Source organism: Physella acuta, unplaced genomic scaffold (assembly GCF_028476545.2).
Source record: "Physella acuta isolate Inbredline_101_S28 unplaced genomic scaffold, ASM2847654v3 ptg001009l, whole genome shotgun sequence".
NCBI classification, from domain to species: Eukaryota; Metazoa; Mollusca; class Gastropoda; family Physidae; genus Physella; species Physella acuta.
The window spans coordinates 172,089-189,152 of NW_026732526.1; the positions used below are offsets into that span (position 1 = coordinate 172,089).

General features: G+C 32.8%; 1 protein-coding gene across 3 annotated transcripts in view; it reads left to right on the top strand.

The window, feature by feature from the left end:
• The window catches only part of LOC131954536 (leucine-rich repeat-containing protein 43), a 44,381-nt gene that overhangs the window by 2,262 nt on the left and 25,055 nt on the right, over positions 1 to 17,064 (top strand). For 2 of the 3 annotated variants that reach the window (XM_059318295.1, XM_059318297.1), the window contains exons 2-6: positions 5,105 to 5,214; positions 5,900 to 5,999; positions 8,139 to 8,329; positions 10,172 to 10,282; positions 11,352 to 11,482. In XM_059318295.1, the coding sequence (XP_059174278.1) occupies positions 5,107 to 5,214; positions 5,900 to 5,999; positions 8,139 to 8,329; positions 10,172 to 10,282; positions 11,352 to 11,482 (641 nt within the window). In that variant the 5' untranslated portion in view covers positions 5,105 to 5,106. Of the gene's footprint in view, positions 1 to 5,068; positions 5,215 to 5,899; positions 6,000 to 8,138; positions 8,330 to 10,171; positions 10,283 to 11,351; positions 11,483 to 17,064 lie in introns of all 3 variants that reach the window. The other variant, XM_059318296.1, reaches the window with a different exon arrangement.

The following is a 17,064-nucleotide window of genomic DNA, read 5'->3' on the forward strand; positions in this document are numbered from 1 at the left end:
CAGGAGAAACCACTCAAACTTCCAGATGGCCGCTGGTTATATAGCAAATCTTGCTCGCAAACACTGCTGTTTAAAAATAATTTCTGGCCTATATTGATATATTTAGCCATTGATTTTGGTTTATTATTCAGTTATCTCTAATATTTGACACAAATATATCACAATATACTTCTATTAAAGCCTTATCAATGAGGCAAATTTTTTAGACTCTGCCGATTTTACACACCTAAAACAATTACCAAATTTTATAATTATTACTAGGCATTTTGATAAAAATTTCAAAATGGTTTTTTTTAGGAAAAAAAAGTATCAATAATAGCTAGCAAACTAGTAAACTAAGTCAATTTAGCAATGGGTCAATGTGAACGTCCACATGCAGAATCAAACCACAAAATACATTTGATAATTTTTAAAAATTAATTTAAAAATTCACATAAAATGTAGATTATACAATAAATCAGCAGTTCTCATGGTAAATTTATCAGAAATGTAGCTGTATACCGCTCGCCTAAAAAAATAATCGATTTTTTTTTACAAGTGGGAGGGGATGGGGCAGTGACGGTGGCATTTTTTAAAACAATTCATTGTATTTCTGGTTTATTTTTAACATTTCAAACAATTGCAACCATATCATAGAAGGCCTACATCATTATTTTGTGTCAAAGCTTAAAATGATGAAGATCTAGTAATTTTTTTTCAAGTAAATTAACCACATTACAATTAATATATTTAAATATCAGCATGTGTATAATGTGCTCGCTTGGTCAGGTGTGTAGGGTGAATGGTCAGCGCGACCTCAAAAAAGGGGGAGAGGCGGTTTGTTATGGAAACACATGCAGCGTAAAGTTGAGTAAAAGTAATATAATGAAGAGATGTTGATTAGCCGAATGTACCTGAACCCGTATAGGCCTATTCGTTGACAGCTAGACAGCAACGAATGACAGTAAAAACTTCGATCTAAAGATTCTTCAATAAAAAAAAATTATGACAGTCTGCAAATCTCTGACTCTTTATGAAAAATAGCGAGTAAAAAAGCCTTTAAAATCGAAAGGCAGTGTACAGCATCCCAGCGCAATAACTCTTTCAATAAAGTACAATATTAAATAGTCTTAGCACATTCACACGGTAAGTTAACACGCCGTATACTTACATCCTGGAAAAGTTTAACTCCCAAATATTATTTAGGCCTAGTAATGGAAGGTACAGAAAATATCAAATCCCTATATTACATTATCAAATATCAGTTAATGTACACATTTGTGGACATCATAAATGGATGACCCCTTATGAGCTATTGAAGAAAAAAACTACTAGACCTGTCACCTTATTTCATGGGTGGATCTCGATTATTTTTAAAGATTTTTCAATAAAACTTTATAGAAGCATATTAAAATATCTTAGAAATGAATGTAGATAGCTAAAAGTCAACACAATCAATAAACAATTAAAAAAAAAAAAAATGAACGTAAGCCTATAGTATTGTATAGGCCTAGGAGTGGCAAATAATGTTAGTAAAATAAAATCGAACTTTATATTTTTGTGTTTTATGACAATATTTGTACATTATTAACATGCCATGCTTTTTAAATTACATAGGGTAAGTATGCCTTGATACAAAAACTGCATTCTTAACTAATAATTCATATTTTTACTTTAAAAAATGCTAAAAACGATCATAATAAGGAAAGCGCAAATGCATTCTATTATTAGATATAACGCAACATGACTAATAAATCTAGCCAGATGATTGGATTTTGGCGGCGCACACATTTTCCCACGCTTTGTTTTAGTCACAAAGATTATAATAAATGGCATTTTTTGGGGGGGGGGGGGGGGGGGGGGGGGGTTGATATTTCTGACATAGTGACCTCAAGTATGGACTTGAGAATTATTCCAAGACATTTATAGAAAGCTAAGACTGAACCATTGCAGCATTATATGCTAGTTAATATATAAAGACATTGTCATTTATAGAAAGCTAAGACTGAACCATTGCAGCATTATATGCTAGTTAATATATAAAGACATTGTCATTTATAGAAAGCTAAGACTGAACCATTGCAGCATTATATGCTAGTTAATATATAAAGACATTGTCATTTATAGAAAGCTAAGACTGAACCATTGCAGCATTATATGCTAGTTAATATATAAAGACATAGTCATTTATAGAAAGCTAAGACTGAACCATTGCAGCATTATATGCTAGTTAATATATAAAGACATTGTCATTTATAGAAAGCTAAGACTGAACCATTGCAGCATTATATGCTAGTTAATATATAAAGACATTGTCATTTATAGAAAGCTAAGACTGAACCATTGCAGCATTATATGCTAGTTAATATATAAAGACATTGTCATTTATAGAAAGCTAAGACTGAACCATTGCAGCATTATATGCTAGTTAATATATAAAGACATTGTCATTTATAGAAAGCTCAGACTGAACCATTGCAGCATTATATGCTAGTTAATATATAAAGACATTGTCATTTATAGAAAGCTAAGACTGAACCATTGCAGCATTATATGCTAGTTAATATATAAAGACATTGTCATTTATAGAAAGCTAAGACTGAACCATTGCAGCATTATATGCTAGTTAATATATAAAGACATAGTCATTTATAGAAAGCTAAGACTGAACCATTGCAGCATTATATGCTAGTTAATATATAAAGACATTGTCATTTATAGAAAGCTAAGACTGAACCATTGCAGCATTATATGCTAGTTAATATATAAAGACATTGTCATTTATAGAAAGCTAAGACTGAACCATTGCAGCATTATATGCTAGTTAATATATAAAGACATTGTCATTTATAGAAAGCTAAGACTGAACCATTGCAGCATTATATGCTAGTTAATATATAAAGACATTGTCATTTATAGAAAGCTAAGACTGAACCATTGCAGCATTATATGCTAGTTAATATATAAAGACATAGTCATTTATAGAAAGCTAAGACTGAACCATTGCAGCATTATATGCTAGTTAATATATAAAGACATTGTCATTTATAGAAAGCTAAGACTGAACCATTGCAGCATTATATGCTAGTTAATATATAAAGACATTGTCATTTATAGAAAGCTAAGACTGAACCATTGCAGCATTATATGCTAGTTAATATATAAAGACATTGTCATTTATAGAAAGCTAAGACTGAACCATTGCAGCATTATATGCTAGTTAATATATAAAGACATTGTCATTTATAGAAAGCTAAGACTGAACCATTGCAGCATTATATGCTAGTTAATATATAAAGACATTGTCATTTATAGAAAGCTAAGACTGAACCATTGCAGCATTATATGCTAGTTAATATATAAAGACATTGTCATTTATAGAAAGCTAAGACTGAACCATTGCAGCATTATATGCTAGTTAATATATAAAGACATTGTCATTTATAGAAAGCTAAGACTAAGTCACATTAACACAAGAATAAAAAGAGGTACTTTCACTAAAGTGCCACTTGTGAGATCAATAAAGATATTAAGTCAAAAGTACACCTAACTATTCTTGATTAACAGACTTAATTAGAAACAGGTAATTTTGGTTACTAAAATTGACAATCGCTTCAAAATCATTTGTAACCACTTAATGAAAACGAAACAGCGTGCGATCTTTGTAAATTGCTTTTAGGGCTCGCGCCATGAGATAATCATATTAATATAAACAAACTACGAATATGTTTCATATACCCATAACATGTTTAGTATACATATAAATATGTCAAGTCTAGTAAGTTTTAGCAATAAAAAAGGTGTAACTAAGACAAATCATGGAAAAAATGAATAAACATCTCTAAAAAAATTTATCAAAATATTTGCTAAGGGACATTTTAAGAGTAAAATAGCTCAAATGTAGCTCTCAATGTAATCACAATAAATGAGACAAATACTTAAGCTTGCGTTATCATAACTATTACTTATGAGTTCAAAAAGTACCATAGGGTATAAAGAAATGGGTTCATGCTTTCCAACAGTGTGTATTTATTCCACAACAGTGGGCATTTTATTCTACAACAGTGGGCATTTTATTCTACAGCAGTGGGCATTTTATTCTACAGCAGTGGGCATTTTATTCTACAGCAGTGGGCATTTTATTCTACAGCAGTGGGCATTTTATTCTACAGCAGTGGGCATTTTATTCTACAACAGTGGGCATTTTATTCTACAGCAGTGGGCATTTTATTCTACAACAGTGGGCATTTTATTCTACAGCAGTGGGCATTTTATTCTACAGCAGTGGGCATTTTATTCTACAGCAGTGGGCATTTTATTCTACAGCAGTGGGCATTTTATTCTACAGCAATAGCCAGTTCATTTCTGGCTTTAGTTTACTGACCAACTGTGCTAGCAACATTGACTGACCAACTGTGCTAGCAACATTGACTGACCAACTGTGCTAGCAACATTGACTGACCAACTGTGCTAGCAACATTGACTGACCAACTGTGCTAGCAACATTGACTGACCAACTGTGCTAGCAACATTGACTGACCAACTGTGCTAGCAACATTGACTGACCAACTGTGCTAGCAACATTGACTGACCAACTGTGCTAGCAACATTGACTGACCAACTGTGCTAGCAACATTGACTGACCAACTGTGCTAGCAACATTGACTGACCAAATGGTTGTGTGTAGCCCCACTGGAGCGGGTTAAAAGATTATCTAGAATATTGGATTAGGGTTAGATTATCTAGAATATTGGATTAGGGTTAGATTATCTAGAATATTGGATTAGGGTTAGATTATCTAGAATATTGGATTAGGGTTAGGGTTAGATTATCTAGAATATTGGATTAGGGTTAGATTATCTAGAATTTTGGATTAGGGTTAGATTATCTAGAATATTGGAATGTCACTTATGGACAACCACCAAAATAGAAATGTTTACAAAGCTAGGTTAGTTTTCAATCTGTCAGTAAAAAGGATAATGTAAGCATTGTTCAAAACAGGTATACTGCGTTTTGATCTAAGATAGTTTTCTAATTTTAATGTCTATCTTGAATTGTTTGAATGTTTGTTAATTGATGAACTACCAAGTATAAAAGCATCAAAGAGACATCTGGTTGTGTCCAGACATGCCCTCAGCAGACGATGATGCCCAGTCACTGGCAGCTTTTAATGCTGTTGAAGAACATCTCAAAACTCTTGGTCTCTGGGAATTCCCATGTGGTACAGGCAAATGGGTAACTATTTCAAATGTTCAATTCTTTTTTCAATTCAAGTCATTTTGATCTTATTCATTCTAGCACCCTAGAGGAGTCACTGCATGCAGTCTTCATTGCTTTACCTAGGCAAAAAATTTCACAATTTAGCAACTTTACATTTATCAACTTCACAATTTAGTAGCTTTAAAATTGAATACCTTTACAAATTACAATTCAGTAACTTTAAAGTTAAGTAACTTCACAATAATTTAGCAACTTTAAAACACAACTTAGTAGCTTTAAAATTGAATAACTTTACAAATTACAATTTAGCAACTTTAAAATTTAATAAATTAACAATAATTAAGCACATTTAAAATTTAGCAACTTCACAATTTAGTACCTTTAAAATTGAATAATTTTACAAAATATAATTTAGCAACTTTAAAATTGAATAATTTTACAAATTACAATTTAGCAACTTTATAACAATTGCTGTATACTTCAAACATGATGGAGGCGGTCATTTCATTTTCATTGTCTATGAGCTGAATACTAAATAACCACAAAAATCTTTAACCCACCAAGATCATACAGACACATACACACACACACCAATATCACCAACACACCAATATCACCAACACACCAATATCACCAACACACCAATATCACCAGCACACTAATGCCCCTAATACACTTTAATTTTTTTCATCCATGCAAGCGAGAACTGGAGCCAATCCAAAAAGTTCCACTGAAGAAGCTAAAAAACAAAAAGCCAATCAAAACTTTAGATCAGAATTGTGATACTGATAGCATTAAATGTAAGTAGTTACCAATTGTTCGACTATTTCAATCACTTAAAGCCTGGGTTGTTATACCAACAAGATTCATGTAGACTACATTATATAGCCAGTCCAACAACAAGATTCATGTAGACTACATTATATAGCCAGTCCAACAACAAGATTCATGTAGACTACATTATATAGCCAGTCCAACAACAAGATTCATGTAGACTACATTATATAGCCAGTCCAACAACAAGATTCATGTAGACTACATTATATAGCCAGTCCAACAACAAGATTCATGTAGACTACATTATATAGCCAGTCCAACAACAAGATTCATTATTATTGTGTAGTTTTTTGGCATTGGCATTTTAATTCTATGTTTACTCTAGAACCAATGACGTCATTTTATTGTGTACTTTCCTGGCTTTAGAATATTTCCTTTATGTTAATGTGACATCACCCTTTGTTTTTTTGTTTGACTGAAAGTTTTTACTTTGCTTGTATTTTCTCAATATTGTTCCCAACAGACAGACAAACAGAATAGCGTAACTATTATTATGATACTGACAAAATGCAAATGACAGATAAGTGACCACCACTTGCGATAGTGTGGTCAAGTTTATTTAGGCCTATGATAATATGCATTCCATGATAAAGTTTAATTAGTACACAAAATACCTTGTTTAACGCAGTTAGGTTCAATCTATGCTATTGTAGGTTATTATTTACAATGATATATACGATTCTGGCAATCACTTTAATCGTAAACTTGACATTAAAAATATCAACAAAGCTTAACGGTATTATCCTAACTGCTGTATCTAAGGTTTTGTATTGGCAAGGATTGTTACAAATAAATTTATTACGCATTGATCTATAGGAAAGAACTATGAATTAGCATAACACTGTGTACCAATTGATCAGAAATAATGAACATAGTGTTAAACCTTAATACAAATAAATGGTGTGATAGTCACACCTTTGCATTATAAAAAGCAATCTTAGAAAACAAGTTTAAGACGTTATTTCGCGTTTTAGAAAACTGTTTTAATAAATTGTTATAGGAATTGATGAAAATACACTATGTTGACTGAGTTCAGAAAAGATTTTGGAAAAAATATAGAAGTTTTAAGAAAAATTGCAATTTTGCCGGGGGGGGGGGGGGGGGGTTGTAGGCTGATGTGTGATGTCATTTTAGGGATGGGGGGGGGTCTGGCTTTTTGTGACGATCTGTGACGGAGTGGTGGGGGGTGGGGGTAACATTCGTCAAAAAAAGCGTGACATCACTTATGGATGACCCCTAATTAAAGCTGTGTACCAATTGATCAGAAAATAATAAACCCAGGGTTAAACCTTAATACAAATAAACCATGGCCCTTAGTAAACCCAGTGTTAAACCTTAATACAAATAAACCATGGCCCTTAGTAAACCCAGGGTTAAATCTTAATACAAATAAACCATGGCCCTTAGTAAACCCAGGGTTAAATCTTAATACAAATAAACCATGGCCCTTAGCACCAAAAGAATTTTAGAAAATGGAAATTAAATATAAATAGCTAAGATAGTATTACAGTTATTTCCCTTTAAATTATCTCTCCTATCTTTGAAATGTAATTAATTAATTTAATCATTCTACCATTATTAATAATTATACCTTTTACTTCACTAGTCTAAGAGAAAATAATTTTGACATTGAATAGTTTTAAATGTTTAGCCCAGTGAGTTTCTGCAATATTTTATTCATGTTGTCTACTGTGCAAGTAAGACAATGTGATGCATGCCGCAGAAGCGTAGCAAAGGGGGGGCAGGGGGGTACATATGTCCCCGGGCGCCGACCCTAGAGGGGGCCAAAATGGGTTGAAAAAAATTAAAAGCTCATTTTAGCTGCAGTTGTGCATTATAAATATAAAAATATATATATATGGGGGGCGGGAAGGGTTGCTGGCATGCTGGGACATGCTGCAATTCTTGCAAGTTCCTGTGCTGTTGATGAAAGGGGCTTTCACTGATCTTTAAATTTGTCAGATTGATTTGTCATCAAGTGTTGTCTAGATCTAGTTGTAAAATGATCCAACACATTCATAAATGTATTTGTGCTGCTTTAAGTTATCTGTCACTTGAATATTAAAGGTGAAAATAGTCAATTTTAAAATCTTCCTTTTCAGTGCAGGCTGAAAAAGAAAAAGTGGAATCACTGCAAGAACTTGTCATCTCACCATTTTCTCCCTGGCATGCTGACTGCTCATGGAGCAATGAGGCAACAAAACTTCGAGAAATGGCTGTCAAAACACCAGCAGTTTTAAGCAGAGATGTGGTTTTTTCATACTTTAAAACAATTCGAATATGTGATTATAATGTATGTATATATGTCATTTGTGATTATAATGTATGTATATATGTCATTTGTGATTATAATGTATGTATATATGTCATTTGTGATTATAATGTATGTATATATGTCATTTGTGATTATAATGTATGTATATATGTCATTTGTGATTATAATGTATGTATATATGTCATTTGTGATTATAATGTATGGGGATCCGGACAAAAGGCCGACATGACAAAAGGCCGACACGGACAAAAGGCCGACAAGTTTTATAAAACAAAAAACTACAATTAGAGACATGTTTAATATCTAAAATATGTAATTATATACGACTGTTTAAGTTTCTCATTAATATTCTTAGGTACATACAATAGGATAAAATGAAACACACGATGTAACCAATGATTTGTTGCCGATATATGTTTGTCCATATATAGGGAAATCACAAGTTTACACAAAAAACAAAAAATAACATTAATTTTGGCACACTTGTATCACAATGACAACAGAATTAATGAATCCAGCGAATATAGCATACAACTTTTTTTTCACGCAATTCGCAAATATAATTCAAAGTTTGTCGGTATTTAACATGTGGTCCAGTCAAGGCACGCGATTGTTCTACTTCATTCGGTTTCTTTGATTTCTTTGCCAAATATGGTGGTAACACCACCTATCTGTTTATCCTTTGTACACTCCCGTCATCTCCATTGTCCACCTTATAAGGATCGCAACTAGCATTGTCTCTTCGCGTTCCACCTTGTTGCATGTAGGTGATGATGCCGGCGGCTTTTGACTTGGTTCTTTGATCATTATCTCTCATCGTTGACATAGAAGGAGCTATGAAAGACAGCACTGACAGCATTTTGCAATATCTAGGTGTTGATCCGTTGTATTTAAGACACTCCCGCAATCTCCAGTCGCTTGACCCGATGGTTCACCTTATAAGGATAGCAACTAGCACCGTCTCTTCTCTTGAACGTTTCACCTTATTTCATGCCTTATTTCGATGGTTGTCAAGATAGGAGCACATATTTTGCGATATTAGTATTTTTTATGCTTGTCGGCCTTATGTCCTGTCTGCCTTACGACATGTCGGCCTTATGGTCTGTCGGCCTTATGGTTTGTCGGCCTTTTGGCTGTCGGCCTTATGTCCTGTCTGCCTTACGACATGTCTGCCTTACGACATGTCTGCCTTATGTCCTGTCTGCCTTACGACATGTCTGCTTTACGACATGTCTGCCTTATGTCCTGTCTGCCTTACGACATGTCTGCCTTACGACATGTCTGCCTTACGACATGTCTGCCTTACGACATGTCTGCCTTACGACATGTCTGCCTTACGGCATGTCTGCCTTACGGCATGTCTGCCTTACGACATGTCTGCCTTACGGCATGTCGGCCTTTTGGCTGTCGGCCTTATGTCCTGTCTGCCTTACGACATGTCTGCCTTACGACATGTCAGCCTTTTGTCCATGATGGCCTTTTGGATGTCGGCCTTTTTGTCCTACACCCAATGTATGTATATATGTCATTTGTTATTATAATATATGCATGTATGTCAAAAAAGCAGCCAATGGGAGGATTGTGGGAATTAGATTTTTAATAGTTGGGTTGTACATATCAACACATGTGTGGGTATAAACATGTGTATTTCCTATATATCAACACAAAAGTAATTAACTCTAAAATCTTACTTTAGCCCAACTCTAGTCCTAGGTATTTTTAAAAGAATCTAAGATCTCTTAGTCAGTCAATTAACCCTAACCCAAAGTTAGCCAATTAGCCCTAACCCATAGTCAGTCAATTAACCCTAACCCATAGCCAATCAATTAACCCTAACCCAAAGCTATTTCCTATCAACAGATAACAGAGATTGATGAAAAAATGTTGCAGCTAAAAAATTTGGAGGAACTTACTTTGACGGCAAATAGAATCCATCATGTGGATTCTAAGCATCTTCCACCTACATTAAAAGTAATTATGTGTTTGTGTGTGTGTTTTGTTTGTCTAGTAGAATCTTGACTTGTTTCTGTCGAGTAGAATCTTGACTTGTTTCTGTCGAGTAGAATCTTGACTTGTTTCTGTCGAGTAGAATCTCGACTTGTTTCTGTCTAGTAGAATCTTGACTTGTTTCTGTCGAGTAGAATCTTGACTTGTTTCTGTCTAGTAGAATGTTGACTTGTTTCTGTCGAGTAGAATCTTGACTTGTTTCTGTCGAGTAGAATGTTGAAGGTTTGTTGAAGTCGTTGTTCACATAAAGTCTGTAATTAGTAAACACAGTCTTCTACTTTTTCTTCACCATTTCTCTTTATATTTGCCATAATTTATAACTAGCTGACTGTTTATAACTATAACAAAGTTTACAAAGTGAGCAGTCACAAGAAGAAGAAAACTTAATCTGTGTGTTCTAGTTCTACTGCAAAAAATAAATCTGCCTTACCCACCCCTCTTCTGTGTGAGGTGCCAATACATTTCCATTAACAGGTTATAGTTGTGCTATCACCTACTCCTTGGATAATTTTGTCTTCATTAAAGATCAGCTATTTAAATGTAGTTTGTAAACAATGTCTTCATTAAAGATCAGCTATTTAAATGTAGTTTGTAAACAATGTCTTCATTAAAGATCAGCTATTTAAATGTAGTTTGTAAACAATGTCTTCATTAAAGATCAGCTATTTAAATGTAGTTTGTAAACAATGTCTTCATTAAAGATCAGCTATTTAAATGTAGTTTGTAAACAATGTCTTCATTAAAGATCAGCTATTTAAATGTAGTTTGTAAACAATGTCTTCATTAAAGATCAGCTATTTAAATGTAGTTTGTAAACAATGTCGGAACTGCATAGCTTGAATGATAGCTGTTGAATTTGTCTACACCATCGTGCTGAGACCCTGAGGTAGAAGACCCAGCCTGATGTGGGAGGCACATTGTCAGGGGGTGCAACCTCTTGTTCAGTATAGTCATCAGTTGGAGCAGGCTACCTCTCCATCATATATATATATATATATACACATGTATACAATGTTGTTATTTGACTGTACAGGTTCTTGAATTATTTGCCAATGACATCACAGATCTCTCCCAGCTATGTTTGAAGCCTCCATTGCTGGAACATTTAGGTCTTGGAAACAACAACATTTCTGTACTAGGTAGCTGTCTGTCAGCCACCCACTGGTAATAAGATTTCTTGATATGCCAACCATCTCTACAGTCATCCCTACCATTACTGTTGTATATGCCAGAAAGTTTAGGGGAGCTCAATCTGTGTGTGTTGTGTGTTAGCTCCCTTAAACTTTAGATCCTGTTTTGACTCAATAGCCATTCTCTGAATAACAAGAGCAGAATCAAATACCAATAGCACAATAACAAGAGCACAATCAGAATAACAAAAGCACAATAAAATAACAAGAGCACAATCAAAATAGCAAGAGCAAAAATCAAATAACAAGAGCACAATCAAATAACAAGAGCACAATCAAATAACAATAGCACAATCAAATAACAAGAGCACTATCAAATAACAATAGCACAATAAAATAACAAGAGCACAATCAAAATAGCAAGAGCACAATCAAATAACAAGAGCACAATCAAAACATCAAGAGCACAATCAAATAACAAGAGCACAATCAAATAACAAGAGCACAATCAAATAACAAGAGCACAATCAAATAACAATAGCACAATCAAATAACAATAGCACAATCAAATAACAAGAGCACAATCAAAATAGCAAGAGCACAATCAAATAACAAGAGCACAATCAAATAACAATAGCACAATCAAATAACAAGAGCACAATCAAATAACAAGAGCACAATCAAATAACAAGAGCACAATCAAATAACAAGAGCACAATCAAATAACAAGAGCACAATCAAATAACAAGAGCACAATCAAATAACAATAGCATAATCAAATAACAAGAGCACAATCAAAATAGCAAGAGCACAATCAAATAACAAGAGCACAATCAAATAACAATAGCACAATCAAATAACAATAGCACAATCAAATAACAAGAGCACAGTCAAATAACAAGAGCACAATCAAATAACAAGAGCACTATCAAATAACAAGAGCACAATCAGAATAACAATAGCACAATCAAATAACAATAGCATAATCAAATAACAAGAGCACAATCAAAATAGCAAGAGCACAATCAAATAACAAGAGCACAATCAAAACATCAAGAGCACAATCAAATAACAAGAGCACAATCAAATAACAAGAGCACAATCAAATAACAAGAGCACAATCAAATAACAATAGCACAATCAAATAACAATAGCACAATCAAATAACAAGAGCACAGTCAAATAACAAGAGCACAATCAAATAACAAGAGCACTATCAAATAACAAGAGCACAATCAGAATAACAATAGCACAATCAAATAACAATAGCATAATCAAATAACAAGAGCACAATCAAAATAGCAAGAGCACAATCAAATAACAAGAGCACAATCAAAACATCAAGAGCACAATCAAATAACAAGAGCACAATCAAATAACAAGAGCACAATCAAATAACAAGAGCACAATCAAATAACAATAGCACAATCAAATAACAATAGCACAATCAAATAACAAGAGCACAATCAAAATAGCAAGAGCACAATCAAATAACAAGAGCACAATCAAATAACAATAGCACAATCAAATAACAAGAGCACAATCAAATAACAAGAGCACAATCAAATAACAAGAGCACAATCAAATAACAAGAGCACAATCAAATAACAAGAGCACAATCAAATAACAAGAGCACAATCAAATAACAATAGCATAATCAAATAACAAGAGCACAATCAAAATAGCAAGAGCACAATCAAATAACAAGAGCACAATCAAATAACAATAGCACAATCAAATAACAATAGCACAATCAAATAACAAGAGCACAGTCAAATAACAAGAGCACAATCAAATAACAAGAGCACTATCAAATAACAAGAGCACAATCAGAATAACAATAGCACAATCAAATAACAATAGCATAATCAAATAACAAGAGCACAATCAAAATAGCAAGAGCACAATCAAATAACAAGAGCACAATCAAATAACAATAGCACAATCAAATAACAAGAGCACAATCAAATAACAATAGCATAATCAAATAACAAGAGCACAATCAAAATAGCAAGAGCACAATCAAATAACAAGAGCACAATAAAATAACAAGAGCACTATCAAATAACAAGAGCACAATCAGAATAACAATAGCACAATCAAATAACAAGAGCACAATCAAAATAGCAAGAGCACAATCAAATAACAATAGCACAATCAAATAACAAGAGCACAATCAAATAACGAGCACAATCAGAATAACAATAGCACAATAAGTTCAAAGAAATGTTAGCTTGTACTTTTCTACCAAAGATTTCCATAGTATTTTGGACATTGTAGACAGAGAAAGATTATGGTATTCCCTCTAATCTTGTAATCCTTTAATCTTGTAATCCTCTAATCTTGTAATCCTCTAATCTTGTAATCCTCTAATCTTGTAATCCTCTAATCTTGTAATCCTTTAATCTTGTAATCCTCTAATCTTGTAATCCTTTAATCTTGTAATCCTCTAATCTTGTAATCCTCTAATCTTGTAATCCTTTAATCTTGTAATCCTCTAATCTTGTAATCCTCTAATCTTGTAATCCTCTAATCTTGTAATCCTCTAATCTAATAACAAGAGCACAATCAAAATAGCAAGAGTACAATCAAATAACAAGAGCACAATCAAATAACAAGAGCACAATCAAATAACAATAGCACAATCAAATAACAAGAGCACAATCAAAATAGCAAGAGCACAATCAAATAACAAGAGCACAATCAAATAACAATAGCACAATCAAATAACAATAGCACAATCAAATAACAAGAGCACAATCAAAATAGGAAGAGTACAATCAAATAACAAGAGCACAATCAAATAACAATAGCACAATCAAATAACAAGAGCACAATCAAATAATGAGCACAATCAAATAACAAGAGCACAATCAAATAACAAGAGCACAATCAAATAACAAGAGCACAATCAAATAACAAGAGCACAATCAAATAACAAGAGCACAATCAAATAACGAGCACAATCAAATAACAAGCACAATCAAATAACAATAGCACAATCAAATAACAATAGCACAATCAAATAACAAGAGCACAATCAAAATAGCAAGAGTACAATCAAATAACAAGAGCACAATCAAATAACAAGAGCACAATTAAAATAGCAAGAGTACAATCAAATAACAAGAGCACAATCAAATAACAATAGCACAATCAAATAACAAGAGCACAATCAAAATAGCAAGAGTACAATCAAATAACAAGAGCACAATCAAATAACAATAGCACAATCAAATAACAAGAGCACAATCAAATAATGAGCACAATCAAATAACAAGAGCACAATCAAATAACAAGAGCACAATCAAATAACAAGAGCACAATCAAATAACAAGAGCACAATCAAATAACAAGAGCACAATCAAATAACAAGCACAATCAAATAACGAGCACAATCACACAATCAAATAACAATAGCACAATCAAATAACAATAGCACAATCAAATAACAAGAGCACAATCAAAATAGCAAGAGTACAATCAAATAACAAGAGCATAATCAAATAACAATAGCACAATCAAATAACAAGAGCACAATCAAAATAGCAAGAGTACAATCAAATAACAAGAGCACAATCAAATAACAATAGCACAATCAAATAACAAGAGCACAATCAAATAATGAGCACAATCAAATAACAAGAGCACAATCAAATAACAAGAGCACAATCAAATAACAAGAGCACAATCAAATAACAAGAGCACAATCAAATAACGAGCACAATCAAATAACGAGCACAATCAGAATAACAATAGCACAATAAGTTCAAAGAAATGTTAGCTTGTACTTTTCTACCAAAGATTTCCATAGTATTTTGGATAGTGTAGACAGAGAAAGATTATGGTATTCCCTCTAATCTTGTAATCCTTTAATCTTGTAATCCTCTAATCTTGTAATCCTCTAATCTTGTAATCCTCTAATCTTGTAATCCTTTAATCTTGTAATCCTCTAATCTTGTAATCCTTTAATCTTGTAATCCTCTAATCTTGTAATCCTCTAATCTTGTAATCCTTTAATCTTGTAATCCTCTAATCTTGTAATCCTCTAATCTTGTAATCCTCTAATCTTGTAATCCTCTAATCTTGTAATCCTCTAATCTAATAACAAGAGCACAATCAAAATAGCAAGAGTACAATCAAATAACAAGAGCACAATCAAATAACAAGAGCACAATCAAATAACAATAGCACAATCAAATAACAAGAGCACAATCAAAATAGCAAGAGCACAATCAAATAACAAGAGCACAATCAAATAACAATAGCACAATCAAATAACAATAGCACAATCAAATAACAAGAGCACAATCAAAATAGCAAGAGTACAATCAAATAACAAGAGCACAATCAAATAACAATAGCACAATCAAATAACAAGAGCACAATCAAATAATGAGCACAATCAAATAACAAGAGCACAATCAAATAACAAGAGCACAATCAAATAACAAGAGCACAATCAAATAACAAGAGCACAATCAAATAACGAGCACAATCAAATAACAAGCACAATCAAATAACAATAGCACAATCAAATAACAATAGCACAATCAAATAACAAGAGCACAATCAAAATAGCAAGAGTACAATCAAATAACAAGAGCACAATCAAATAACAAGAGCACAATTAAAATAGCAAGAGTACAATCAAATAACAAGAGCACAATCAAATAACAATAGCACAATCAAATAACAAGAGCACAATCAAATAATGAGCACAATCAAATAACAAGAGCACAATCAAATAACAATAGCACAATCAAATAACAAGAGCACAATCAAATAACAAGAGCACAATCAAATAACAAGAGCACTATCAAATAACAAGAGCACAATCAGAATAATAATAGCACAATCAAATAACAAGAGCACAATCAAAATAGCAAGAGCACAATCAAATAACAATAGCACAATCAAATAACAAGAGCACAATCAAATAACGAGCACAATCAGAATAACAATAGCACAATAAGTTCAAAGAAATGTTAGCTTGTACTTTTCTACCAAAGATTTCCATAGTATTTTGGACATTGTAGACAGAGAAAGATTATGGTATTCCCTCTAATCTTGTAATCCTTTAATCTTGTAATCCTCTAATCTTGTAATCCTCTAATCTTGTAATCCTCTAATCTTGTAATCCTCTAATCTTGTAATCCTTTAATCTTGTAATCCTCTAATCTTGTAATCCTTTAATCTTGTAATCCTCTAATCTTGTAATCCTCTAATCTTGTAATCCTTTAATCTTGTAATCCTCTAATCTTGTAATCCTCTAATCTTGTAATCCTCTAATCTTGTAATCCTCTAATCTAATAACAAGAGCACAATCAAAATAGCAAGAGTACAATCAAATAACAAGAGCACAATCAAATAACAAGAGCACAATCAAATAACAAGAGCACAATCAAATAACAATAGCACAATCAAATAACAAGAGCACAATCAAAATAGCAAGAGCACAATCAAATAACAAGAGCACAATCAAATAACAATAGCACAATCAAATAACAATAGCACAATCAAATAACAAGAGCACAATCAAAATAGCAAGAGTACAATCAAATAACAAGAGCACAATCAAATAACAATAGCACAATCAAATAACAAGAGCACAAT